Genomic DNA, 27,273 nt, shown 5'->3' on the forward strand with positions numbered 1-27,273 from the left:
TTCTGATTCCAGTTTGCACACTTAGGAATAAGCATGAGATTAGAGAAGATGTGCTTATGTTTTGAAGCCACATGAAGGTTTATTTCCCTTTGGAGTACTTTTCATCATTGAAAACATCTCTGGAGACCAGTTGAATAAAAGCTTCACAATCTAAATGATGGATCTCTTCTTTCAAAGTTGCATAAGATTTCAATGTGGCTAGTGTGGTCTAAATAGCCCAGCCCTTAATTTCATCTCAGTAGAGTTGAGAACAAAAACTAAATAAGGGAAAATCCAAATTCCCAATAAAATACAAACAAATCTTTACACACAATAAAATACATCCTAAGCACAAAGTAAGGGTATAATATACTCTGCAGCATGACATTGTCTTTATTGTATTTCTCAGCTGTAGCTCTTCCATTTAGAAATGAGAAACCATCTTTTCAGTAAACTGTTATTCCCTCCTCTTTTCCCAGCTTAGGGATAGTTTGAAAAAGGCTTAATTTGTACAGTTTTTAGGAAATTAAATTTTCATTTATACATAATTTAAGTGTTTATAAAGCACTCAAAATTGTAGCTTATATGTTTATGACTTCTGAAATAAAATGACACTTAACAATATTTTTGTTCTTTAAAAATATTCTACATACATGCATATGATCAAAACAATCTTTTGTTTTGGGAAATTTCCTATGCACATTTAGAAAAAAAAAAAAAGACAACTATACCGCTATTTCAGTTTAAGATGACTGGGTGCCACCTACTGTTCAATTCTTGTAACTACTAACCTTACAAATTGAAAACTGTTAGTAAAACCCAGGTTCTAAAACTTACATTTTGGAAATGCTTTTTTGTTGATACATTTATAGTGGCAAAATAATATCATGAAAAGAATGTACATGATATCAAAATTAGTACAAAAATAGCCACATGCTACTTAAATATGAAAAGCAGACCTAATCATTTTTTACCTCAAATGCAGATTTCTGCCGCCTCAATTTGTATCAAAATCTCAAGGGAACATTTAAGTAACTGGAATATACAGAAAATCACTGTACAGTCAACAGGCCAAAGTTAGGGCTTAGTCATAATCCATGAGTGTAGGGTAAATGGTTTATTCAGAACATTCACTTAATGGAAAATGGTCAAAGTAGGAAAGGCAGCAATGCATTTCCCCCTTCTTTTTAAAAACAGTCGATGTAATTTTTTACCCATAAGCTCCAATACATCAAAAGAACAAAGGGGGCTTAACATTTCACTTAAGAGAATTCGGTTTTTAAAGAAATACCTTAGAAACAAATCAATCTGCTTTAACAAATTGCACTCATGCTAATGAAATTTTAATCTTCTTTAACAGGTCACAGCCAAAATCCAAATTGTTGGAACAATCCTCAGAGAAATTGGAATGTAAAATGTTGAATTCAATTTAGATCTGGAAGGGAAAAGAATATCAAATCAAACAAAAGAATTCTTATATTCCAGCAGTCTACCGCATAAGGGAGGCTTGCAAACTTTAAGGCTATCTTTGAAGAGGAGATTCTATACACCGAGTTTTTCTCAATTAGTTTGTTGCCAGTAAAATCTTTACAACCTCCTTCAAAATGTCACGTTATGCAAAATATTTTTTTAATTTATTTTTTATTTTTTATGCAAAATATTCTTAATAAAGTTTAGTGTTTCTTCCCTTTTGTGTTAGTGATGAGAGATTTTGTATTCTAGGGTGGGAGCAGACACAAAGGAGTATTATTAGAGAAAGAGCACAAGTATGACAACGACCAAATTCTCCTCTCAACCTGGTTATAGAAAAGAAGGCTAGCATACCTATAAACCATCTGGAGAAATGTCCAGAAAAGGTTCAATGTTGAAGATAACTCAAATTTCTTTAGTATTCACTCTCTTTTACCATGTCCTTCCCTGAGAACTTACTGGGTCCAGTTCAAGGAATCACTGGCACAGATTCACAAGTTTTTTCTTAGAGAATCTTAACCCTATCTAGATCCTCAACCTATCACCTCTGTGTATGTGGCTTCATTTTCAAATGTGTACTCTGGTTAGGTTCTTAATTTCCAACAGAGGCCTTCTAATCCAGCTCCAAAAATGTTTGGCTTGCCCCTTAATTTACAACACAATACCATGTCAGGTCTGGTCACTGAGTATAATCGATAAATCTACTGTCAAAGTATCATTAACAATTCAGTCACAAGAATTCTGTGGCTCAGGGTCTCTAAAGGGAAGTACATTTAAAAAATGTGTTTGGGCAGCTCCGGTGGTGCAGCGGTTTAGCGCCGCCTGCAGCCCAGGGCGTGATCCTGGAGACGCTGGATGAGTCCCACGTCAGGCTCTCTGCATGGAGCCTGCCTCTCTCTCTGCCTGTCTCTATAAATAAATAAAATCTTAAAAAAATGTTTATATAAAAATTCATAAATGCATATACGCATGGAGGATATGTACTCAAATCCTTAATTCATCCTGAGTATTCACTCATTCATTCATTTATTTATGAGAGAGAGAGAGAGAGAGAGAGAGAGAGAGAGAGAGAGAAGCAGAGACACAGGAGGGAAAAGCAGACTCCATGCCAGGAGCTCGACCTGGGACTCGATCCCGGGACTCCAGGATCGCGCCCTGGGCCAAAGGCAGGTGCTAAACCACTAAGGCACCCAGGGATTCCCCATCCTGAGTATTCTAAATGGTCTTAAGATGCATCAAAATATAAGATGAATTGATGGGTAAAGATATAAGAAGATATGTGATAAATCAGGTATAAAAAATGTTAATGATAGAATTCTGGTAGTGGGGATCACTTGTGATGTCTAACTCAAATTTTCCCAAGATGAACCTCTGTGTTTTTGAAAGGCTCCAGTAATTGTGTTGCAGTCTTAGGAACAATTGCCCCAGGTACACTAAAATTTCATCTTTGAATCAAATCAAACATTAGCAAAATTATTTTTACGTTTATATACACAGGTGGGTTCTGAACTTTATTTTTTAAGGAGTTGAAAAAGAGACCAAACTGGATTTATGAGTAACTTATAATACTACCCCAATTATTTAATAAGTTTATATTGCCAAAAACTAAGTATGAATTTCATTTATGTTAATAGCAAAGGGCATTTACTCTTGTGAGCATAACTGCTTCACCTTTCAGAAAAATAATACATTTTCCTAAAACACCAACTCTAAACCAAGGGTTTGTCAACACTGCATATCCAACAGATAAAAGAACATAATTGGCAAAAGGTCTCAATTTTAAACATTTATTTAGATAAAGATCACATATGTGGGGGAGGGGCAGGAGGAGGAGGAGAAGGAGTTTTAAGCATACTCTACCCCAAGCACAGAGCCTGATTCTCATGACCCTAAGATCACAACCTGAGCTGAAATCAAGAGTCAGATGCTCAACCGATTGAACCGCCCAGGCACCCCTGGAATTACAACGTATATTATTAGAAGCCTTGTTGGGGGGGGGGGGGGGAAAGCCTTGTTGGGCAGCCTGGGTGGCTCAGTGGTTTAACACCGCCTTCGGCCCGGGGTGTGGTCCTGGGGACCCAGGATTGAGTCCCACGTTGGGCTCACTGCATGGAGCCTGCTTCTCCCTCTGCCTCTCCGTCTCTCTGTGTCTCTCGTGAATAAATAAATAAAATCTTTAAAATAACTAAATAAAAACCTTATTACAACGGAGACCTTTTGGGGCATATGGGTGGCTCAGTCAAGCGTCCAACTCTTGGTTTTGGCTCAGGTTTGTAGGATCGAGCCCCATGTTGGGCTTCACGCGTAGGGGCAGAGTCTGCTTGGGATCCTCTCTCTCTCTCTCTCTTTCTCTCTGCAACCCCCCTGTCCCTCCCCACCACATGCTCTCTAAAATAAATAAAATCTTTTAAAAATATATTGTAATTCCAATGCTTCATATCAAGCTGTTCAAACAAGATTCTTCTTTTTAACATACTAGTATTTCAATTAAGAAGGCATGTTTCTTTGAGAAGATCTTCTATTTCTTAAAACTGTTGGCTAAATTTCGAAATATTTCTCTCTCCACTCTTAAACAAGTTATGATTCCAACACCTAGCATTCATATCGCTAAAGCAAATACTGATCTTTTCTGGAAGAAATGTTGAAAAGATTATAACAATTCCCAAAGTATAATAGTTTGACTAGTTGTCTTCTCAATAATACGGCCAAGTCTTGAAATATACTCTATTCAACATTTTTAGTTTAAAGGAAGATAGGAAAAAGAGCTGGTTTCTCTGTGGATAATTCAGAAACCAAAGTTGGAAAATGCAAGATCCATCTACTCACATCATCAATGTCTTCATCATCGTCTCCAATGTCATCAAACTGAATTTCATCGTCATCTCCAGGACCAAATGTATCAGTTTCATTGATTTTAGCTAAAGAAACAATAACAAATATGCTCATATAACCAAGATGATATTAAAATGAACGTCTGCTAAAAGAAGTGGTCTGATACCAAATGCTGAACTATAAGACTCTTAGGAGTCAAACTTCTATCAAGTAGAGTTGACATATACATTAGTCTCAAGTGCACAACATAGTTGATAATTATACATATACACTATAAGCTCACCAGAATAAGCAGTTACCATCTGTCACCACACGAAGTTACTACAGTATTACTGACTATATTCCCCATGCTGCACTTTTCAGGCTTGACTTTAGAATTGACACTCTGTATTTCTTAATCCCCCTTCACCTATTTCACCTACTCCCCAACCCTCCAGCAACCACAAGTTTATGTTCTCTATGAGTCTATGTTCATTTGTTTTTTTAGATGCCACATGTAAGTGAAACCATTACGGTATTTGTCTCTGATTTATTTCACTTGGCATAATACCTTCTAGGTCAATCCATGTTACTGCAAATGGCAAGATTTCCTTTGTTTTTATGTCTGAGTAATATTCCATTGTGTATCAATTACATGTCCTTTATGCATTTATCCATCAGTGGACACTTCGATTGTTTCTGTACCTTGGCTACTGTAAATACTGCTGCAATAAACATAGGGGTACATATATCTTTTCAATAAGTGTTTTTGTTTTCTTTGGGTAAATAACCAGTAGTGGAATTACCAGATTGAATGGTATTTTTGACTTTTTGAGGAACCTCCAGTTTTCTACACTGGCTATACCAGTTTATATTTCTACCAATAGTGCACAAAGGTTCCTTTTCTCTTTTTGATACTAGCTATTCTGGACTGGTGTGAGGGGATATCTCACTGTAGTTTTGATTTGCATTTTCCTGATGATTAGTGATGCTAAGCTATCTTTTTATAGGTCTGTTGGCCATTTGTATGTCTTCTGTGTAAAGTGTCTATTCAGGTCCTCTGCCCATTTTTAATTGGATTATACAGCAGGTTTTTTAGGCATTAAATCTTAGGAGTTCTGTATATATTTTGGTTATTAACCATTTATCAGATTTATCATTTGTAAGTATTTTCTTCCATTCAATAGGTTGCCGCTTTGTTTTGTTGGTTCCCTTCACTATGCAAAAGCATTTTGTTTGATATAGTCCCAACTATTTATTTCAGAAAGATATTTTTAGTAAAGCAGGATCCAGTTACACAAATTCTGAAACTATACAACTTCCAGCTGTGCCTAAAAAAAATGGTTAGACTTACCAGTCACCAGACTCATCAATCAGAAAATTTAGTCAAAAGCAATGAAAATGAACTGAGAGGTGCTGGTCTTATTCCCCAATATACTAGCATTTTCTGGACTGAAAATGTCAAGTAAATAACTTAGCAGGATTTTCATGCTGAAGTAAAATTATATTGTTTTCAGAATATTATGCAAGACCCAAAACAAACAAAAAAAAACGCTACAAAACAAAACCACCAAATGGAAAAGGTAGGTTTACAAAATAGTATGTAGAGTACATTCCCCCTTTGGTGAGGTTATGAAAGACTTTTAAGTTTTCCACATGGGCAACCTGGGTAGCTCAGTGGTTTAGCGCCAACTTCGGCCCAGGGTGTGATCCTAGAAACCTGGGACTGAGTCCCATGTCGGGTTCTCTGCATGGAGCCTGCTTCTCCCTCTCTCTCTCATGAATAAATAAATAAAATCTTAAAAAAAAAGAAAAATTGAAAACTGACTTTAAAAAATTCAACAGTACCTAACTACTATCCTTGCTTCACATTTAAGTAGATGAACACTGACAATCTTGAGAAAGTTACTGTAAAATACTGAACAAAATTATTCCTTTGGTATTATGCAGAAGTTCAGAGTTTATAAAATGTAACTCCACACCAGAAAACGTATTTATTAAGGACAGAATCCCAGTAACTTTTTTCTTAAGGTAGTCAGTATTATGAAGTATAAGTAGGCATATTTAAAACAAACCATGTGGGGATCCCTGGGTGGCTCCGCAGTTTGGTGCCTGCCTTTGGCCCAGGGTGTGATCCTGGAGACCCAGGATTGAGTCCCACATCAGGCTTCCCGCAAGGAGCCTGCTTCTCCCTCTGCCTGTGTCTCTGCCTCTCTCTTGCTCTCTCTCATGAATAAATAAAAAATAAATTAATTAAAATAAATAAATAAATAAATAAATAAAAACCATGTAAGCAAAAAAGTAAAACCCACAAAATTCTACCAAAATCCTTTCATCTAAATAACACCAAGTACTAACACCTTATGAAAGGTTAATAAAACAACTCAGACATTACCATGCTCTGGAAGCTCGCCATAGGCCTTCAGACTTCTAGCTTCATCTGCATTGTATTTTAAAATTACATCGGCTTTATTATCCTGAAAGAGACAATTAACTTTTAGAACTAATTATGCCAAAATATTATCCATTATTTCACAAATTATTTTAAAACTGGATAAAAAAAATCAAATTTCCCTGTTGTTACATACTTTTTTTCACATTTTAAAGTTTTTTCCTACCTAGTGCACTTGTCATGATCACTGGGTGATGTATGGAATTGCTGAATGACTATACGGTTAATTATACTGGAATTAAAATTTTAAAAATAATTATTAGGGGGCACCTGGATGGCTCAGTTGGCTAGGCTTCTGACTTCTCCTTGGGTCATTCATTATCTCAGGGTCCTGGTATGGGGCCCTGCATCAGGCTCCCCACCCAGTGGGGAGTCTGTTTCTCCCTCTCCTTCCCCTTCTGACCCTCACTTTGTTTGTGTGCTCTCTCAAATAAATAAATAAAATCTTTAAAAAAAAAGTATCAAAAAAAAGCCCCTTTAAAATGTAAAGTTATCTCCTACCTTCTAAAAAACATCCTCAGGATTACATAGTATGAAGCTACATAAATGAATAATGATCAACAAGCTTAAGGAAGATATTTACAGATCTCACTTTAACAAGAGCAGAACTGTGCAAACCCAATCTTTTAGGTTATTTACTATTATGTTTTGATTAGAAGTCTTTTGAAATACAAAAATTCTCTGGAACCATAATTTACAGGATGATTAAACAGTCTAAAACTAAGATTGCGGGGGCACCTGGGTGGCTCAGTCAGTTAAGCGTCTGCTGTCAGTCCAGGTCAATGGAGCCCTACGTCGGGCTCTCTGCTCAGCAAGGAGTCTGCTTCTCCCCTTCTCCCTCTCGCTCAAATAAATAAATCTTAAAAACAAAACCACCACTAGAGATTGTGTAATAACCTAAGGAAATTAATATACATTTCCATGAATCAGTGGTTCATAGAATATGAACTGACTGGAATGTCCAGTGGAGTCTACATTTCCAGAAGATATGTTAGTAGAAGTGGAGTGAAGCTCATGAATTTGTATTTTTAAAAGCTTTTTAAGTGTTTCTGATGCAAATGTACCACTGAAAACTACTGTCATTGTTCACATTTTCCCATTGGAAAAGAATCTGACTCAGTTAAGGAACAAGTGTTGAAGTTGGTTGTTTCAACTTCAAAAGGTTCTTTGGACCTAAAAGCAGGTCCTAATGGCTATGAAAACAATCACTGATGCAAAGGCAGTGTGATTCAAACCAGGAATTCTTGAACTATGTTTATAGACGCTCAAAGGGAAACTGTTAAAATGTATATTCCAATTTAGGAAGACTGGGGTGGGGTCAAAAAACAAGTCCCCAAAAGCCATGATGCCACTGGTCCCTGGACCATGCTTTAAGTGGCAGAGGTAGAGAAGGTAGTTTTTGGGAGATTAATAATCAGACAAGGTTGGTCTTGGCTATCATTTTATAGTCAGTATGTTTTATCTTTTCAAACCTTGGTTTCTTTATTCTGTCAAACAGAATTATTCTTCCTACTTTTGGGGTTATTTTTAAGATCAAAAGAAGAAAATGGACATTAAAATGGTGTTTTGTTTTATTAGAGAATGCAGGCTTGTGGGGGAGGGGATGGGGGACACAAAGAGAGTAAGAATCTTAAGCAGGCTCCATGCCCAGCAAGGAGGGCTCAATCTCATGACTCTGACATCATGACCTTAGCCAAAATCAAGAGTCAGATGCTTAAATGACTGAGCCACCCAGGCACCCAAAAATGGTATTAATTAAAGCAAGCTTTTCTACCTCACCACTATTGATATTTTGGGCTAGGTAATTCTTTGTTGTAGGGATTATCCTGTGCAAGGCAGAATACCTGACATCACCCCTGGTCTCTATCCATTATATGCCAACAACACTGCCTCCCTCAGTTGTGACAACCAGAAATATCTCAGATACTATCAAATGGCCCCTGGAGCAAAAATTCACTCATGGTTAAAAAAACAATGATTTAGAATAAAGATCTTAGTTCTTTATTCTGGAATATATATTTTAAAAAATCGAAGCAGGATCAAGGTTATAAAAATAGAAACGTCACTCACAATATATGATGATGAGTTCCAATAGGCAGAAAAGCATTCAAATGGACTACACAGACCCAAAATGAGGAGTCTCCAGGTTGAGATCATGAAAGGCAACTACCATTTTTTCCTCTAAATGCTCATCCAAATTTAGAGCACATACTTCTATCATGGTTTGTATTGTAATTACTTGTGTGCCTGTCATTCTTTTCACTACCAGGCATTCTCTGGGATGGCAGCTTGACTCATTCAGTTGTATCCACTACAGTAACAGTTTCCAGATTTTGATTTCAACACGTATAAATTAAAAAGAAAAGAAAAATTTCCACAGAGGTCCAACATAAGATTAAATTTTTATTTTGACAAATAAGAACACAAACAAAACCACCACTATGTAACATTACTCATTCCAAAAAACTCAACTTTTTAAATACCAAAAAAAGGAAAAAGGGCCATTTAGCTTCATGAAAAATTCACGTTGTTCTTTTTTCCAGAGTGGAAACGTGGACTCCCCAGAATGGCCATTTGGAAATCATGATGCCTAGGGTACCTAGCACAACACCTAAAAAATACTTGGCCCTTAAGAAATGTTTGTGGACACACTTGTGAGCAGCATACTGGGGTGGAACCGGTCGAATATGGTCATGACTTAACTTCTAACCATTAATGGCTCACAGAAATTCAATCACATAAATGGGGAAAAAAAAAACTTTTTTTTTTTTTTACCTGGTAGTCTCGGAGACCAACCAATATAATGTCTGAGGTATTTATCCAAACCTATGAAAGAAAAGTCAATGCATGTCATATTTAAAAATAAAGAATCAAAGCAACACTGCGTCGTCAGTCTTTCCATAAAATACTATTCACCCAACTGTGGGTGAAGTATCTATATTTAGAATTAGGGGAAAAAAACTACAGTAAGCAGCTGAGCTTGTTTCAAATCTTCTATAATCTGAGATGTTAAAAAAAAAAACACTCTTATTTAACTACTTGACATTTTATTAATTCCAGAATGATTAGAAATTAGTAAGGAATTTTTAATAGTGAATTACTCCAAGTGGTTAGTTGTCCATCCATTACATGTGAGAATACAAAGTTAGAAATGTATTTCTAATAAATACTCTTATTTCCTTCCCTCTCTTCCTTCCACCAACCCACATACACAAAGCTAGCAAAACTCCTTTATAGTTTGGAAACGGGATTAAAAAAATACCCATAAAATCAGACTCGGAGGGACTTTTACCCAACTTGATTAATATATCTGCCTCAACACCCACTGTGATAGGAAATTAAGCATTCCTTTCCAACCTGGCCCACTCAGAAAATTGAGTATCACCAGAATACTTAATATAATTCATATTCAATTTTTCTTAACACTCTTTACAACTATTTCCCCTACCCTCAAACCAGAATCCAAACATGGGCCACTTACCCCTTTAACATTAGGTCTCTTTCATCTCCATTCAACTGGAATAGTTTCCCTCTTCCCCGCAAGATCACTAACATTGTATTAAAAGCCAGGCCATTTGTTTTGCCTGTCTCCCTCAATTTGGATTTGCTGATTGTTTCTTCATAATTAGATTCAGGTTAAACATTCTGAGCAGAAACATAGGTGATACAAATGGTGTCTTTAAATGGAAATGGAATCCATACAGTTACCATTAAGGAGTTTGTGGCTTTCATTTATCATAGGCAAGTCACTGTTTTACTGAAATCTTTGGGGAACTTACAAAAATGAGGTCCTTGATCCATATAAACTATAGAGCCATTTCCCTCCCTTAATCACAATTTTAAGTAAAACAAATTTCCACACCTACCTTTTTTCTCAATTTCCCTCTGATGTGACATAACCTCTTTACGCCATCAAAACACATTGCTTCTAATCGTCCATTTCCCAACATTTTGATTACTTGAGCATACTCTGGAGGAAGGAAAAAGAAGCATTCAGGATACTGTTCAACTTTTCAAAACAGCAACTTAAAAGTCCACATAAAATGGACTAGAACAGGGGCCCCTGGGTGGCCCAGTCTGATGCTTGGTTTTGGCATTGGTCATGATCTCAGTTTTGGGATCAATCCCTGAGTTGGACTCCATGCTCTCAGCAGAGTCTGCTTCAAATTCTCTCTCCCTCTGCCTCTGCCCTTCCCCTCTGCTAAGATAAATAAATCTAAAAACAAAACAAAACTGACTAGAACACATAGGTATACTGGTTAGGAATAAATATATATAGTAAAATAAATACAAAGAGTAATAAACACCAAGCTAGTTAATGGCAGAGCCAGAATCTAGACTCCATAATGCCATTTCTATAACAAGTTATCTCTGCTATCAGAAATGCTTTAACAAACAACTCATTTTGAATAAGCAGAAGGACTACTATCTTCATAACTGTATGCTTTATTTTTGGAGACCTAGGTGGCATGTCCCAAAATGTACATTAAACCTCATCAATCTTCCACATTTGGATTGTCTCCTGATTTTGGATCTCCTGTCCCTCAGATCCTTTAGAGGCTAATCTCAACACAATTTTTGGTATATTTGGCAAACAAATAGCTTAATGTTAATAATGTCTTTGTTATACTAGAAGTCATTATTCTACGGAGAGAATATCCACTGATTTGTAAATACACTAAGACTTAACTTTGAAAGGCCTCTGAAATGCTGAAGTGACTTGCTCAGACTAAGGCTAAGAAACGAAAAGGTCTTTTAGCCACAAAACATGCTTCATTTTAAGTAGCTTACATATACACAGCCATAAATAAAACCACTAAAGTTCTAATAAAAAGACAAAAAAAAGGGGATCCCTGGGTGGCTCAGCAGTTTAGCACCTGCCTTTGGCCCAGGGCGTAGTCCTAGAGTCCCAGGATCAAGTCCCATAATCAGGTTCCCTGCATGGAGCCCGCTTCTCTCTCTCTCTCATGAATAAATAAAATCTTAAAAAAAAAAAAAAAGACAAAAAATGTTTGTTGAAATATGCTGGAAATTACTGGGTTACTGGGATAACTGGAAAACTTCAAAAATATATACTAGATATATAATATAGTCATGTTAAATTATCTAAGTGTGATAATTCTATTGTGATTATGTAAGAGTATATACTTAAGAAGCATAATGCAGCAGGTATGGTAAACGTAAAAGTCTCATGTTTGTAACTAACTTTAAAATGTTCAAGAAACACGCACATCAAGGGCTTAAGGGAGTTCATTGTACTAATACTATGACTTTTCCAAAGGTTTGAAATTGCTAAAAAAAAATTGCTCAAAAATATGGGAAACCAGTGTTATGCATCTTAGCTTATAAAGGTCAATTGTTCACTTTCACTGTATTCTGTATCCTGAAATTATATGCTAATAGCACTGGAGAAGTGAGGGAAAGACTTCTAATTAATCCCTTAAATATCCATATTCTAAGGAAAAGGTCTGCTAAATTACGCAATTGTTAACCATAGCTTTTGAGGCTTAGTTCCCTATGAACCGTATAATGGATTTTTAGTTATGAGTGTTCATGGAAAACAATGAAACCCAGACGTTTACAGAAATGCCTCCAACCCTCACTGCACAGAGGATACCAGGGAATGATGAGAAGCTCTCTAGAGAGGTGTGGAGGGCTGAGGAACAGAAGGGCAAAGAGGGGCACAGGAGGTCATCGCTCAGGGTTATGAATAGTTCTTTCATATTTAGACACTGAAATTCTGTTTTCTTTCTTTTTTTTTAAGATTTATTTATTTATTTATTTATTCATTCATTCATTCATTCATTCATTCATTCATGAGAGACAGACAGGCGCAGACTCCATGCAGGGAGCCTGACGTGGGACTCGATCCCGGGTCTCCAGGATCACGCCCTGGGCTGAAGGCAGCGCCAAACCTTCAAGCCACCCGGGCTGCCCGAAATTCCATTTTCTAAAAATTATTTGATTGGGGCGAGGGGCCACAAGCAGGAGCAGCAGCAGGCAGAGGAAGAACAAGCAAGCTGCCTGCTGAGCAGGGAGCCCAACATGGTTCTTGATCCCAAGAGAAATTGAAAAAAAGGAAACTAAAAAAGAAAAAAGAATAAACTATTACTAAAAAAAGTCCTCACAAAAATGCTTACCTTGTCCATCTTCTTTGAACACCAGCTCTCTTTTTTCAGATTCATTCTCATTCTTACCTCTGCGTCTATTTTTACCTCCTTTACCTGATGGTTTTAAGGAAGACATTAATTATCTATACAGTAGTATTAAAGAAATAAATGACTCGCAATACACTTTAAAAAATCATTTTACTTTAAAAACTTATCTAATGTGGTCAATCATATTAAACTTACAATTTCCAATTATATTAAACACATCATTCCCTTACCCTTCTTGGAAATTCCTTTTGGGTTATCTCTGACATAAAACACAAACCAGCCAAAAACAGGTATTATATAAAATTATATAGATCCCTGAGGACATCTGCATTCAATGATCAAAATTCCTGAACTACAATGGCCACTTGATTGAGCACAGTGCTCAGTGAACCCCTCCTTTACAGTGGCCCACAAGGGCCAAGGTGGGAGATATAATGGGTTACTGATAAATTTCTGAATAAATAAGCCCCCTCTTTTACCCGATGTCCCCATGAAAAGTCTAAGTAGGATGACTTGGGGCAAGAGGAGGTAAAGTTACAGCTCCTGGAATGGGATATATTGATTTTGTGGTAGAGGGAGAACAACTCTGGCTGCTTTGAGAGTTTGAATTTTATCTTAAAGCTGCAGGAAATATTCACTGAGCAAAGTATTTGAAGTTAAGAACACAAGGCACTAATTCCTGAACTTGGAAGCAACCAAGATGTCCTTCAGTAGGTGAATGAATAAACTGATTCATCTACACAATGGAATATTACTCAGCAGTAAAAAGAAATGAGCTATGGAGATCCCAAAAGATCTGAAAAGAACCTTAAATGCAAACTGTTAAGGGAAAGAAGGAACCTATAAAGGCTGAATAGTATAATTCCAACTATGTATCATTTTGAAAAAGGCAAAACTATACAAACAGTAAAAAAAAAAAAAATCAGTAGTTGCCATGAGTTGGGGAGGAGAGGGCAGAGGAGTATGTGGAACACAGAAGATCTTCAGGTCAGTGAAATTATTCTGTATGCTATTGTAATGGTGGATACATGTCATTATACATATATCAAAACCCACACAGTGAACAACATAAAGAAGGAACCTTAAAGTAATCTATGGACTTGTTCGTAATACTAGATGTATACTGGCTCCTGTAAAATGTTAACATGCTGGGGTAATATGAGAATTCTACCTTCTGCTCATTTCTCTACAAATGTAAAACTAATCGAAAAAACAAAGGCTGGGGCAGCTGGGTGGCTCAGTTGGCCAGTCTGCCTTGGTTCAGGTCATGATCTCCAGGTCCTGGGACAGAGCTCCACAATGGGCTCTCCACTCAGCAGTGACTCTGTTTCCTCCCCCCCCACCCATGTGCACTCTCTTTAAATAAATAAAATCTTAAAAAGAAAAGACGTGTCAATCAACGGCAATGTGTAGACCAAGTCTGGATACTCATTTGGTGTGGATGGTGCTGGTTCAAGTTTAGCTGTGAATTGATAGTGTCTGGAGCCAGGAGATGAGTATCTGAAGGTTCATTATACTAGCCTACTTTTGTATATATTCAAAATTCTTTATAATGTAGTTTTAAAAATGAATACAGCAAGATGAAGAAGGGTATAAAGCTACCATTGGTGTAAAAAAGAAAAATGCAGGGGTGCCTGGGTGGCTCAGTCAGTTGTGTCCGACCCTTGGTTTCAGCTTAGGTCATGATCTCAGGGTTGTGAGATTAAGCAGCCCCGTGTATTGGTGGAGCCTGCTTAAGATTCTCTCTCTCCCTCTGCCCCTCCTTGTCCCTGCTTTTGTGGATTTCTTAAAAAAGAAAAAACAAACAAAAAAAGAGAAGATAGATGCATTTTCATATTTGCTTATATATACATAAATACCTCTGGAACAGCATATTCAAAAAAATTAACAATGATCACCTGTGAGAAGGAGAACTGGTTAGCAATGGGACATGTTTAGGAAAGAGATTACACTTTTCATACTTTTTGAAATTTGAATTGTAAATGTACTTACTATCCAAAAATTTTTAAAAAATACTTCAACAAAAAAAAACCAGAGGTATATGATGCTTTGGGTGGGAAACTGGTCATTGTCCTTTACACATGCACAATGAAGCAGGCCAGCCTAGCCACGAAAAGGAAGAGACAATCAGGAGGAATATTTCTAAGATGGAAACAAGAAAATTAGGACCAGGGAGAGGGAGGGAGAAGGAAAGGATAAAAGGAACTTTCACAAAAACCTCTCAGGATCTGTTATAGACTATGTAAAGTGAAGGAGTTAGAACAGAAGATCAAAATACCTCTATGTTCCCTCTCCCTCCTCTTGTTTTTCACACTTTAAAACGACACTACTAATCATTTCCCAACTTTTTCTGACTTTTAAAGGGCCACTTGCACTATTCTTGACTTTCACCAGCCACCCTCCCCCATTATGCCTATTCCTCTAGTTTCATGAATTCCAATTTCCCACTTTCTGCTAACCCACTTTCTAAAGAAATTAATTTTTCTCTCACCTATCACTTATATGCTACTAATTTTACATTTAAGCCCACTATTTCAACTAAGCATTAGTCTATTTCTAATGACTCCAGTGAGTAGGTTACTGTCCTCTCAAGCTTGATTTTACTAAAAAAACTTTTTAAACAAAGCTGGTCTTAAATCAACACCCTTGTTAGTGGCAACACAATCACCTTAAATATAGATCTCTCAAACTATAAACATACCTATCTACCTCTTAAACACACCTATATTTTCTTCCATTATCTTATGCTTTAATCGAAGTAGAGGTCTCACTGTCTCAGTAACTCACCCGTAACAAGCCTATGCCTATGAGATAGGTACTATTTTGTCTTCATTTCCCAAGAGATAATAGTCTTTAAAAGGTAAAGTGACTTATTTAAGGCTTTATCACAAGTGTGATCTGGGATTTGAAATGAGCAGTATGACCCCACCCCAGTTAACTATACTGTTAGCCACTATACAATAAAGCACCCATTTACTTGTCCAGATAGGGGGGGGGGGGGGGGGAGTAGGGGGGGGGGGGGGGGGGGGGGGGGACACAATTGTCTCCTGCGTTTTTGGGGGGGGGGGGGGCACGGAAGCGCAGAAGAAAAATTAATCAAACATATACAGTGTGTGTTAGTGTGGGGGGGGGAGGGGGGGGGGGTCGGGCGGGTTTTGGGGGGGGGGGGGTGTTATTGTTTTTTGTTTTTTTGGGGGGTAGAATTGATAACCTAATGGTCTGCTTTTGGAATGTGAACATGGCCGCAACATGGATGTGGATTTCTCCAGAGTCGAGCATTGTTTCGGTTCCAGAACTTTTTGAAAAAACCCATGGTGCCCATTTTCAAAATGGGGGGGGTGCGGGGTCGGCGTCGCATGTTAGTTTGATAGCGGGGATTTGTTCGTGAAGGAAGAAAGGCCTGTCGGTAGGTGGTCGGATAAGGACTCCGCAGGTTGGTGAGATTAAATTAAAGAGAAGGAACTCATATATGGAGAAAGCCTGGAAGTGGGGATTTTAGAGGGTTGGCGGCCGTGAGCAGATTGAAATAAGTGAATATCACCCGTAGCCATTCTGGTCAAAGACAATTTCATGAATTCATGTAGCAATAATTAAAAAGAAAAGAATATTAAAGTAAAAAGAGAAAAAAATAAAAAACAAAAAAAAAAAAAAAAAAAAAAAAAAAAAAAAAAAAAAAAAAAAAAAAAAAAAAAAAAAAAAAAAAAAAAAAAAAAAAAAAAAAAAAAAAAAAAAAAATAAATTCAATCACCCCCCAAGTTGTGCGTTTATAATAGTCCTGGGGGCATCCTAACTTGGATTAATGAGCCTCTGTAATGTGTGACCCACGCAGAGTTTCCAACAGAGAAAGAAGAATTCACGTAGATGTGTAGACATTCTTAAGAAGGGCATACCATAAATCTGAGGGATGTATCCTTAGAGGTAATTTTGACGAGAACTAATTTCTAGTAGTTGGCTCCAAGGGCCATTTTCATGCCAAGTTGTTTTTCTTTTTTTTTCTTTATTTTCTCTTCAAACCAGAGTGAAAGCTCCATTAGAGACAAGGGTAAATGCTCATTGCAGCATTGTTTGCTGATGTTATATACCAGAGTTGGGCAATTCTTTGAATGAAAAGAATCAATCAAGGGTAGTTCACATAGTCCTAGAGTGGCAATTTAAAAAGTAAAGGTAGTAACTTCCTCCAAGTGCAGGAGCACCTTACCCCAAATAGTCTTCATGAGTGGACCAAAGGATATCCCTTTTCCTGAGGTAATAAAAGTATCTAGAGAATTCTAGAAGAAATAAGCTGGTAATAATCAGTTCAAAGCAAAAAGTCCGTCAACACACAGTTTGTGGCAATTTATATCTTTGTGAAACCATCCCCAAAATTATATTCACAGGGCTTCTGGTTTTTCCAATGGAGAAAAAACAAAAATAAACATGACCTTATTTCTACATAGTAAACCTCATCTCTTAAAATCCATTTGGTCTTGTAAAGCACTAAAATAACAGACTGGTTTTACAAATATTGGAATGAAAAACACCAAATTCAGAATGGTGACTTCCTCCAAAAGAGAGAGGAAGGGAAGGGGATTGGAGAGGGGGACACAAAGGCCTTTAAATGATTGTTTTAATTTTCAAGTTCAGAGTAATAGATTCCCAGGTGTTCCTTGTATTATCTATATTTTTGTATGCTTAAATATTATTTATAGAATAATGATCCACTGATTGCCAATTTACCAGAATTAACCATACCCTGATCAGTCCCCTCTCTATTTTATGGCCATGTAATGGAGTGTAATCTTAGAAGAGGCTAATGAACTAGATATGATTTAATGTAGAAATCCTGTTCCCTGGGAACCGAAGGGGAACCTATTATTTATATGAGTGGAGTCAACCAAAAGGAAGGTGACTTAATCCAGCAAATATTTATTGAGCATCTACTAAGTGTCAAGTGCTAACAATTCAATGTGATTAAGACAGATATATTACTGCCCATTAGAACTTAAGAGTCTAGTGAAGGAATTGGAAATCTCATCACTGGAAACAAAGGTGAGAATAAGTTACTTACTGAGGTGATCCAATTACCATCTAAAAGAAAATAAAAGATTGGACAGGCTACAAGAAAACAGACTTTTAGAAATCGATTTCACTCAGAATAATTAGAGTAAAATGCTACAAAAAGGACCTGCAAGTTAGATTTCCGAAGACAGTGGAGTACCCTAAGGGAACTGCACCAAATCTTGCACAGAACGGTAAAACCAAGTACCTCAGGAGATAAAATGAGTAGTGACAGCTACAAAGAGGAAAGAAGGTAGAAGAATCCCTGGAGCCAGCTATGAAGTAGAAGAGAACAAAAGTAGGCCTGGATCAGGGCAGGGGTCTCAAGAATGAATAACCAAAGAAAAACTTCCTGTGAATTGTGTAATATGATCCTCTCCTGAAGGAAATACAAGGTTTCCCGGTTTCTACTGACACAATTTCCTTGAAAAATTATAAAGATACAATTTGAAGAATTATAAGCATCCCCTTCAGTCTAAAAAAAGGGGGGGAAGGGTAATTTCTTAAGGATTCTTCTGCTTTGAGGTACATTAGACCTTCTATTTTGGAAATTCCACATAAATTTATTTTTGAGACGGATAATTTGTGGACGTTTAACCTCAGAATGGAGGAACTTAAAAGCTCTTTACTCCCAACACAATATAGACAAGATCTGAAGCAAAAATAGAAAACGTGGGTAAATATGGAACAAGTGTTCTGGGGGTTAAAAAAAATAAGTTAAAGCCCATAAAGGGATGGAGAAGAGCAAATCTCTAGAAATGAACCTTAAATATGCAAATATACATCAAGGTTTCGTCCACTGCTTACAAGGGAGGAGGAGTCGTCTCAATAATTGTCCATAAAGAAACCCATGCAGGAGTACCTGGTCCCTAGAGCGGGCATTACCCTTTGAAAGTTACTAAGTGCTTCCAGGGTGTAAGTCTCCTCGCCCAGGAAGGCCAATAGGCGCCCATTTGCGAAACCCTGGCCGCCTCCGGGAGGTCTCCCCACAGGTCCACAAAGCGCCGCGGTCAGTCTGGCGCGAATCGCGAGCAAAAGCCCACATTCTCCCGCAGGAGGCCCTACAAAAATGGCGTCGGCTCCACCCCAATGTGGCCAAAGTGGGAGCAGTAATAACTTCCCAGCTCCTCTCCCAAGCCCCAAACCGCGTCCGTACAGTGCAGCCGCGCGCAGGCACTGCGGAGAGGAAGGTCACTGCGGCTTGGGAAACCCGGAAGCCGCGGTCAGGGCCGGAGAGCCCGGGTCCGAGCGGAGTCGTGGTTCCAGGGTCCGGGCGGCATTACCTTTATTCTTGGGCATGGCGGTGACGGCGGCTTCCTGGCGTTTTCGATTCCAATCTAGGGGGCGGGGGCGGCGGCGGCGGCGGCTACTCCTCCGAAGGGCCCCAGGAGCGACGCGTGGGACCGCGCGGTAGCAAGCAGGCAAGAGAGGACGGGTCGCGTGCGCGGGAGAGTCTCGCGACCGAGTTCTTCCGAGATCAGCCTGCGCCCACGCTCAGCCGCAGCAAATGGCGTCGCGGCCGCTTGCGTCGCTTTTCCCCGCCTCCCAACGCCGGCGGGCCCGCCCCCCGCCCCCCTCCCCCCGCCCCCCGCCCCCCTCCCCGGCCCTACGGCGCAGGCGTGGCAGACTGAGCGCCCCAGCTCCCCCGCCATTGTTAGAGCGGACGGTTACGCGCTTTGGAAGGGTTCCCGGGAGTTCGCAGGAGCACGCGGAGTGGCAGGGCGGTGCTGCGAGCCGGGAGAAGGAGTCCGGGAGGGAGGGGGCGGGGCCCGAGCGTCATAATAAAGGGCGGATTCCGGTGGCGCCCGCTGCTGGCTGACAGCTGACTCTTTGCTGCTTTGTGACCGACCAGCCCGCGTCTCCGGGTTTCAGCTGCTGCTGACTCATTAACTGATCTCACTGCTAGTTTTAATTAGGCCCTTTCACCCGCCCAACCTGGTCGGGATCTTGACGGGAAGGGCAATGCTTTTCGGCCATCCCCATTACCAAGGCATCATATTTGCATGGCACTTGTTTTTACTTTATAAAAGACTACATCTTTTGCCTACTGTTAACATCATTTGGCAGAACGTCTGGCACCTAGGAAGTGCTCAATATACACAGGAAGGGAGGGAGGAGAGAAGACAAAGTCAGTGTTATGGGCTGAACTGTGCCCTCTCAAAATTCATGTTGAATTCTTAACCCCTAACATCTCAGAATGTGACTATATTAGAAATAGGGTCTTTAGGGGCACCTTGGTGGCTCAGTTGGTTAAGCTTGGGACTTGGTTAAGACCTTTGGCTCAGGTCTTGATCCCAGAGCCCTAGGATCCAGCCCTGCCTAGGGCTTCCTGCTCAGCGGGGAGTCTGCTCCCTCTCGCTTTGCCACTCCACCGCCCCACCGCTTCTCCCCCAACTTCCTTCGGAGGGTGATAGCTACGTATATCTTGGCAGGGGGTGGGGGTGGGAGGGTAGGATAAAGGAAGTTTCCAAAGGGATTTTTACAGGATCCTGGAGGTTGGGCTAATGTCAAGCTAAGGTTGCCTTTTGCCTTTAGCAAAGTACTCACATTGAGGCAGTTGAGTTCCTGGAGGAACTCAGCCTGTCTCAAGTACTTGTCAGTGGGCTGTAACTGAAAATGAAGTTTGGCGTTTTTTAAAATTTGCCTATGTTCTCCATATCAGGCATATTCAAGAAATAGCAAGAAGGTTAGTGTGGCTAGAACAGAGTGAGCCAGGGAGAGTTTAGGCAGATGAAATCAGTGGTAACAGGACCAAATGACTTGTTATAATCCTTGATAGGTTTTGAACAGATCATTTCAGATTCTATATTAAGAATAGATTGTAGGGGCGCCTACATACAAAAATTATTTTGCGCTCCTTATTAACTTAGAAACGTTCCTGTTTTAAGTTCTAGAAATCCAATTCAAAAAATTTATACTTTGGATAGAATTTGACATTAGGACATATTGTCATATAGTTGAAATAACCTGATAAATGACATACATGCATTTATTTGAAACTTTATTATATAAATTTTCATTTCTTTTAAAGATTACAAAACCTGTTCTATGACAGGAATACAAGCAATATTGTTCCAGGATTATTCATGGATACATCTGAAAGAGCTTAGATTACACATTAATAGTATGATTTGAAAACTTCCCAGATTAAACTCTTAAGTAAAACAATTTAAAGTATTCAGTGATATTTATTCCTTTACAAGCATTTCATAATTATGGCAGCAGTGCCAAGCATCTGATGCGATTTAACCACCAATAAAAGGTACAATACATAGGAACTCATGATATGGTACCTTGGGCTTCTGGCATGCCTTACTAGAGAGAAACTAGTATAAAGTAAGATCATGTATAATAGTAGAAAAATATTTGTGATTTTTTTTCTTTTTTAAAAACTGTTTAAGTAGATGCCCACCCCATCCCCACCCAAGGCCAAAAATGCAAAATAATTACATCCCTTAGGTGTATACCATCCCTTTTGCTTAGGGTAAGAGTTAAGATAAACCTAATACACGTACATAATTTTAAGAATTAAAAACTCATCACCCATAATTATTAAGGATGCTAAGGAATGGCAACTAAAAAAAAAAAAGAAAGCTTTAGATGATAAACTACACTTAGAGAAACATAAACCAATACCTTTATCCTTATGGCCTTGCTCTGTATTTAAAAGTCCTACTTTACATACTTGTTTGAAAAACTCAGTATACGGTTCATTCAGTACTATAGTGATAATAGGAGTAAAGATTTTCACTTCCATTAGATATTGAACTAATCTACGTAGACTATTACAGACTCTCCTCTCACAGACATTTACACAATTTGTACTCAGATGGTATGTGCTCTAAAGAGGTTTTCTTGAGGTTTGCATTTCTGAACTTCGTCTCTAAATTTTCCTTTCCACTAATCTCTATTCAACGTCATATACTTTGCCAGTTGCTCTGGGAGAAGTCATGGACATTTAAACAGCTTATCATGCACTTCAAGGTTATATGGCAAAATAATGAGGAAAGTGCCTTAAGAGGTAGGAAGTAGACTCTCATCCCAACCCTTGGTATGCCCTGTTATGAACAGTTAAAAGACTAGAATCAAAGTGGTAAATGTGAGACTGATAGTAATATGAGGCTTAAGAAAATTAAGTCGACTTAATTACTAGAATTCTTTGAGAACAGTCACATTGGAACCAGTTACAAGTCACTTGACCACACAAAATACAGCAGTGTCAGAAGTACATAAAGCACACTGTAGATACAAATTCTTCTTGGCCATCCATATTTAGGTATTATCATTCTGTAGATTCTTCACTAGAAAAAGTGGTTAAGCGTGGCTCTGCAGAATACCACAGTCCCAAGAAAGCAAATTTCATTCCTTCATTAATTGGTCTCCACCAATGGTCACTTGGGGAAACCAGCAAAATGTAAGCAATCTGGAGGTGAAAAGAGGACTATTTTCACTAATCGAAATATAAATACTGAGTTAAGTCAACTTATCTGTCAATTAAATAAAACTCAATGTATACATCTGGTTTGTGAGTCACATGGAGCTAGACCTTTTGGAGGGACACATTCTAGGGCTAGATTAGAACCTCTTGGTTTAAGCACCAAGGGTCAACTATGGAACCCATTGTATTTGTTAAACACAGAAAACACTTTTTCTAACCCTTTACGTTCCTGAGATACCTGTCCTATTGCCTTCATAAATCTCATAAATGCTCGATACCACCATGAGAATTTTCTCTATAAAATATGGTAAAGCAACCTGAAAAATTTTCAGTCATTTATAAAGGCCGGGAAGTAGAGAGTATCAAAGCCATGTTGAGATATGTATTGCTGATTTCCATGGTGATTAAGTACCAAGGCTCCCAAATCTTGAATACTTTTCTGCTCTCATCCCAGGCTGGACTTACCCCAGTCCCTTGCCAACCCAACCCATTCTGCTTACTCATGAAGCCTTTGCACCCCTCTCCTCCTTCCAGGATCTCCTGGGCTGACTGTACAGGGCACAACAAACAGGCCAGCCCCACCTCCCATAATGTCCCCTAGCCCCAAAAGCAACCACTTCTTAAAATTAGGTGGGAAATGGTTGATCCAAACCCTTACTTTGCAGCCTACCATAAGTGAAATGTCAATCTCTACTGCATATACACCATACCCCCTCCAGACACTCAGTGACTTTTCCCACATCAGCCTTGCAGTATGTTGATTCTGTGCCTTATCAAAATCATATTTTTGGACTTTTAGGGTTGCTTGTGAATAAATGAATCCATGTCAAATCTGTTAAAGGTCTACTGTACTTAGAAAAAAGACATCTATAAATTAGGAGTTGAAATGATTTACATAAAAAATTAAAAGGACAAAAACTTACCTTAACATCATTACTTGAAAGGGAAGATACAAACACGTGGTAGTGTAATCCATATTTTTCAGCATATGCTCGGCAACATTAAATGCAATCTACCATTCTAGATATTATTTTGGATTATAGGCTAAGAGGAGGTTTGTAAAAGTGGTCTGATGGTTTAGTTCCTTCTTTAGCATTAAAATAATCATTAAGACTGAACTAAAACCTTCTGGGAGAAGCCCTGGTAACTAGGAGAACTAACTGGTGAAGGGCCCAGAGGAACTGGACTCAGTAATTAACGGAAAGGTAAACCCAGTACAAGCACTATATTTAGAACACAACTGTTGGCCAAGTCTGTCTGCCTTTAGTCAAAGGAAATAGGAACACCAGGACTACAGATGAAATAAATTAAGCTCATGAAATGCATTTTAGGCAAAAGCCTTCAGTTTTGTGTACATACGACTTGGTTTTCTCCAATAAAACTGGTAGCTGGAGTAGGCAAAGAAGAAAGTATCTTTGAAAGCAATAAGCTTGGCATTCATATACCAGTAGAATATTGTCCTGAGAAATATGTATTTTTTTGACAACTCTGTTCCTGGTTGGGTGATAATATGAAGGGAATGCAGCATGGTGTTATGAGGGGGAAAAAAACTGAGAAGTTAAGGATTCTAGTCTTTGCTTTGGGTCTTAGGTTCTTTACATGCAACATGAGAAAGTTGGACTAAACAATTTATAAGGATTTACACATTTACTTCTGGTTCTAAGACTATGATGGACAATACACCTAAGCAATTATGGAATAGCATCAGTGTCCAAAATTTGAAAATCTTTTTTTTTTGCCCAGAGTTACATTAACATTTTAAAAAGCAACAAGAATTTGGGATGGTTGTGGTTTGAAACATTGAATAGAGGAGAGAGAGAAAGAGAGAAAAAAAGTTTTCTTTCTAGGCAATGGGAAGCAATTTTTGATAGTTAGCATTCATGTACTCAAGAATTTAAAAGTACTTTCCCCATCTAGATCTTCTGAATCCCTCTTCCTATACATTTTTTTTAATTTAGAAGATAAACTTACATTTGATTTCTGTGCAGTAATCATTTTGTGTCACTTAAGCAAAATGAATGTTATAGATTTTCCCTTTCTCTTTAGTTGCAAAGAAGAGAAACTAAGGAATAATAAGTGGCTTCTAAGACATTTAACTAAAGTATGTTTTCTTGGCTTTGTACTCTAAAAGAAAGATTTAAAGCTTCGGGCAGGTAAAAAGACTTCTGATGTAAATGGCTCAGTACATGAGTAAGAAAGATCTGTTGGGCACATTCTTGATAAGGTTAAGTTAAATCACTTTTTCCATGTTCATGTTTTTCATATTACATATCAATGTATGCTAGGTAGCTTGACCAAAATACAGGTAATAATGGATACAAAGTTTTCTTTAATCAAATAAAATTGTGGAAACTACCCAAATTAGATGTAGATAATGAACACTGTAATCTAAACAGACCCAAGTGACCACCATGAAAGCTGATCATTTCTGAAGTTAAAGGAAGCATTATATGGCTAAAAATCATCAGAAGGAATTCAGGAAACACTCAATGGTGAACATTCACTTAGCCTACCTCAGCTACGATTTCAGGTGAGAACAGGTATTGTTTGATCAAGAATGTTTTATTCCCTCAAATAAGAAAGTTTAAATCCAATTTCATAGAGAGGCTGGTGGCCTTTATTACATTCAAATTAGTGTTTAATATAGAGCATTGTAATGGGATAGAACTCATTATGATTTACCTTTTTTCCAAAAAAAAGCATACTTTTCTTGCAGATATATAAGAACAGGTATCCTGTTATTCATATCCTAAATTCTGCAATTTGATCTATTTAAACATGAAAGATCTAATGGGACTTGTATGACCTGTTGCTAAGTTTTCCTTCACCAATCTCTTCATCATTAACTCTTAAAGGCCTTTGATGTATATTGGCAAAATCCCAAATTATATGCCAAATACTAAATATGGATACTATTCAAGCTCAAAAGTGCAAGAACTACTTCCTTAATTAAGGAAAAAAGAACCCTAAGGAGTTGCAACGTATATGGACTAACTTCATAGGTGTACTCTTGATGTCATGCCACACACATGTGATAACTTTCTCTACCATAACAGCTCTCTAGGTTAGTCTGACAAAGCACCTGACTTTAAGAAACAAACAAATGAACGAACCAGTGAAACAGACATGGGGAAAGATATGTACATTTTGCAAGTATTACATTCAACAGCTGTTCCACAATCTGGCCATTTTTAGGGCTGTCCAACAATACTGTTAATCCAGATGAACTATTTAACCAGATTTAATAGTCAATTGATTAATAATAATAGATTCCAAGTTAAACAAAGCATGTATACATTAAAGAAAGCAGTACAGAAATGTACTGTATATGAACTGTTTACAAAAACATACAAAATGTTGGATGGCACAAGGGATACAGTGCTAATAGAAACGGATTGTTTAAGCTAAGTGCTTAACATAAACTGTCCATCCCTATAACTAACAAAGAATATTTCAGGGACATGAAATATTTCCTATAAAAATAATGCTATATGGTGTAGAGTACTTTATTCAGTGTATTTTTAGGTGGTATTCATATGTTCATTATTCTTGTTGATTCAGTGAATATGTCTTCATCATGTTTCCATTTTCATTTCATCCGAAGCTCCAGGAAAATCTAACTTGCTAACAATCATTTAAAGCGAGAAGAGATGGAAGCAGGAGCAGCAGCAGGAGCAGCAGCATTATGGGTACCAGCTGGGACAGTGTGTGCTTGCAGGTGTCTCTCAGGTATGTGCTACCTGTCGCCAGAACTTGTGCTATCAGCTTACACCATGGTACCAAATATCTCACTGAGGTCACTTCACAGGGCTGTGGAGGTGATTTTTTTAATACCTCTCCGCTGAGCAAGAGTAGAGCGGCCTACTGGTTCCAAAACTGGTGACTGATTACGGTTTAAAGCAGAGTATGTAGCTGCCATAGCACCCTGAAAACAGGAAAGAAAGGTCACAACACAAATGACAATGGGTAGTCACAAGTACACAGAATATGAAATGGAAATTTCTTTCCCCCTAGATAATTTCTTCACATGAAAATTTATATAGATTTAATTGGGCTCATAATGAAAATAACCATACTGGTCAAACCCTCTGATTTAATTAAAATTAAAGAGGCAAATGTGGGAGGCTGAACTTATAGATGAGAAAGGACAGGGATATGCCTTTAACAAGCAGTCCTCACTTTTCTCAGGACTACTGGACATTTTTTTAAAAAGATTTTATTTATTTATTCATGAGAGACACAGAAAGAGAGGCAGAGACATAGGCAGAGAGAGAAGCAGGCCCCTCACCAGGAGCACAACATGGGACTTGATCCCTGGACCAGGATCACACCCTGAGCCGAAGGCAGACGCCCAACCACTGAGCCACCCAGGAATCCTGACATTTTGTTTCTTTGCAATCCTTTAATAAGAGAAGCCGCAAAGCATGCTCTTTTAGAACTTGTTTTGCCACTGCTGACAACCTAGTTTGCTCTGGGTTTTGCATAAGAAAGAAAAGTATAAATAAAAGTTAGGAAATCCATAAGCTTATCTGATTGATAAATTCAGAAGTCGTTCTTTTTTTTTTTTAAAGATTTTATTTATTTCTTCATGAGAGACACAAAGGGAGAGGCAGAGACATAGGCAGAGGGAGAAGCAGACCCTGTGGGGAGCCTGATGCAGAACTTGCACTTGATCCTAGGATCACAGGATCATGCTCTGAGCCAAAGGTAGACGCTCAACTACTGAGCTACGCAGGCATCTCTCAGAAGTCATTCTTAAAGTAGTTTTATAATATTTTGGCACACCTTGACCTTTTCTTTTCTAAACCACTCACTGTAAGAGAATCTCACTTGAGAAATGGATGCAGGCTGAGCGAAAGGGAAAGATGCTACGGGCATGGAGAGGGAGGCTCATACTCTCTGGGAGGACATGCAGAAAACAGTGCCTG

At 38.3% G+C, this 27,273-nt stretch overlaps 2 protein-coding genes across 8 annotated transcripts in view; both read right to left on the reverse strand.

The window, feature by feature from the left end:
- Window positions 1–336: 336 nt before the first annotated feature.
- EIF1AX (eukaryotic translation initiation factor 1A X-linked) lies at window positions 337–19,413 on the reverse strand. Its single transcript, XM_055338390.1, has 7 exons — window positions 19,191–19,413; window positions 12,853–12,936; window positions 10,579–10,682; window positions 9,488–9,538; window positions 6,656–6,737; window positions 4,276–4,367; window positions 337–1,414 (listed from the first exon to the last, which is right to left on the reverse strand). Exons 1-7 carry the CDS (start codon window positions 19,204–19,206, stop codon window positions 1,409–1,411), a joined length of 435 nt encoding a protein of 144 aa, XP_055194365.1. The 5' UTR covers window positions 19,207–19,413; the 3' UTR covers window positions 337–1,408.
- A 1,465-nt stretch (window positions 19,414–20,878) lies between these two features.
- RPS6KA3 (ribosomal protein S6 kinase A3) overlaps window positions 20,879–27,273 on the reverse strand; it is a 111,082-nt gene continuing 104,687 nt past the window's right edge. For all 7 annotated transcript variants that reach the window (XM_055338222.1, XM_055338225.1, XM_055338224.1 and 4 more), the window contains one exon: window positions 20,879–26,270. In XM_055338222.1, the coding sequence (XP_055194197.1) occupies window positions 26,148–26,270 (123 nt within the window). In that variant the 3' untranslated portion in view covers window positions 20,879–26,147. The remainder of the gene's footprint in view (window positions 26,271–27,273) is intronic.

The sequence above is a fragment of the Nyctereutes procyonoides genome, unplaced genomic scaffold (genome assembly GCF_905146905.1).
Source record: "Nyctereutes procyonoides isolate TBG_1078 unplaced genomic scaffold, NYPRO_anot_genome, whole genome shotgun sequence".
Lineage (NCBI taxonomy): Eukaryota > Metazoa > Chordata > Mammalia > Carnivora > Canidae > Nyctereutes > Nyctereutes procyonoides.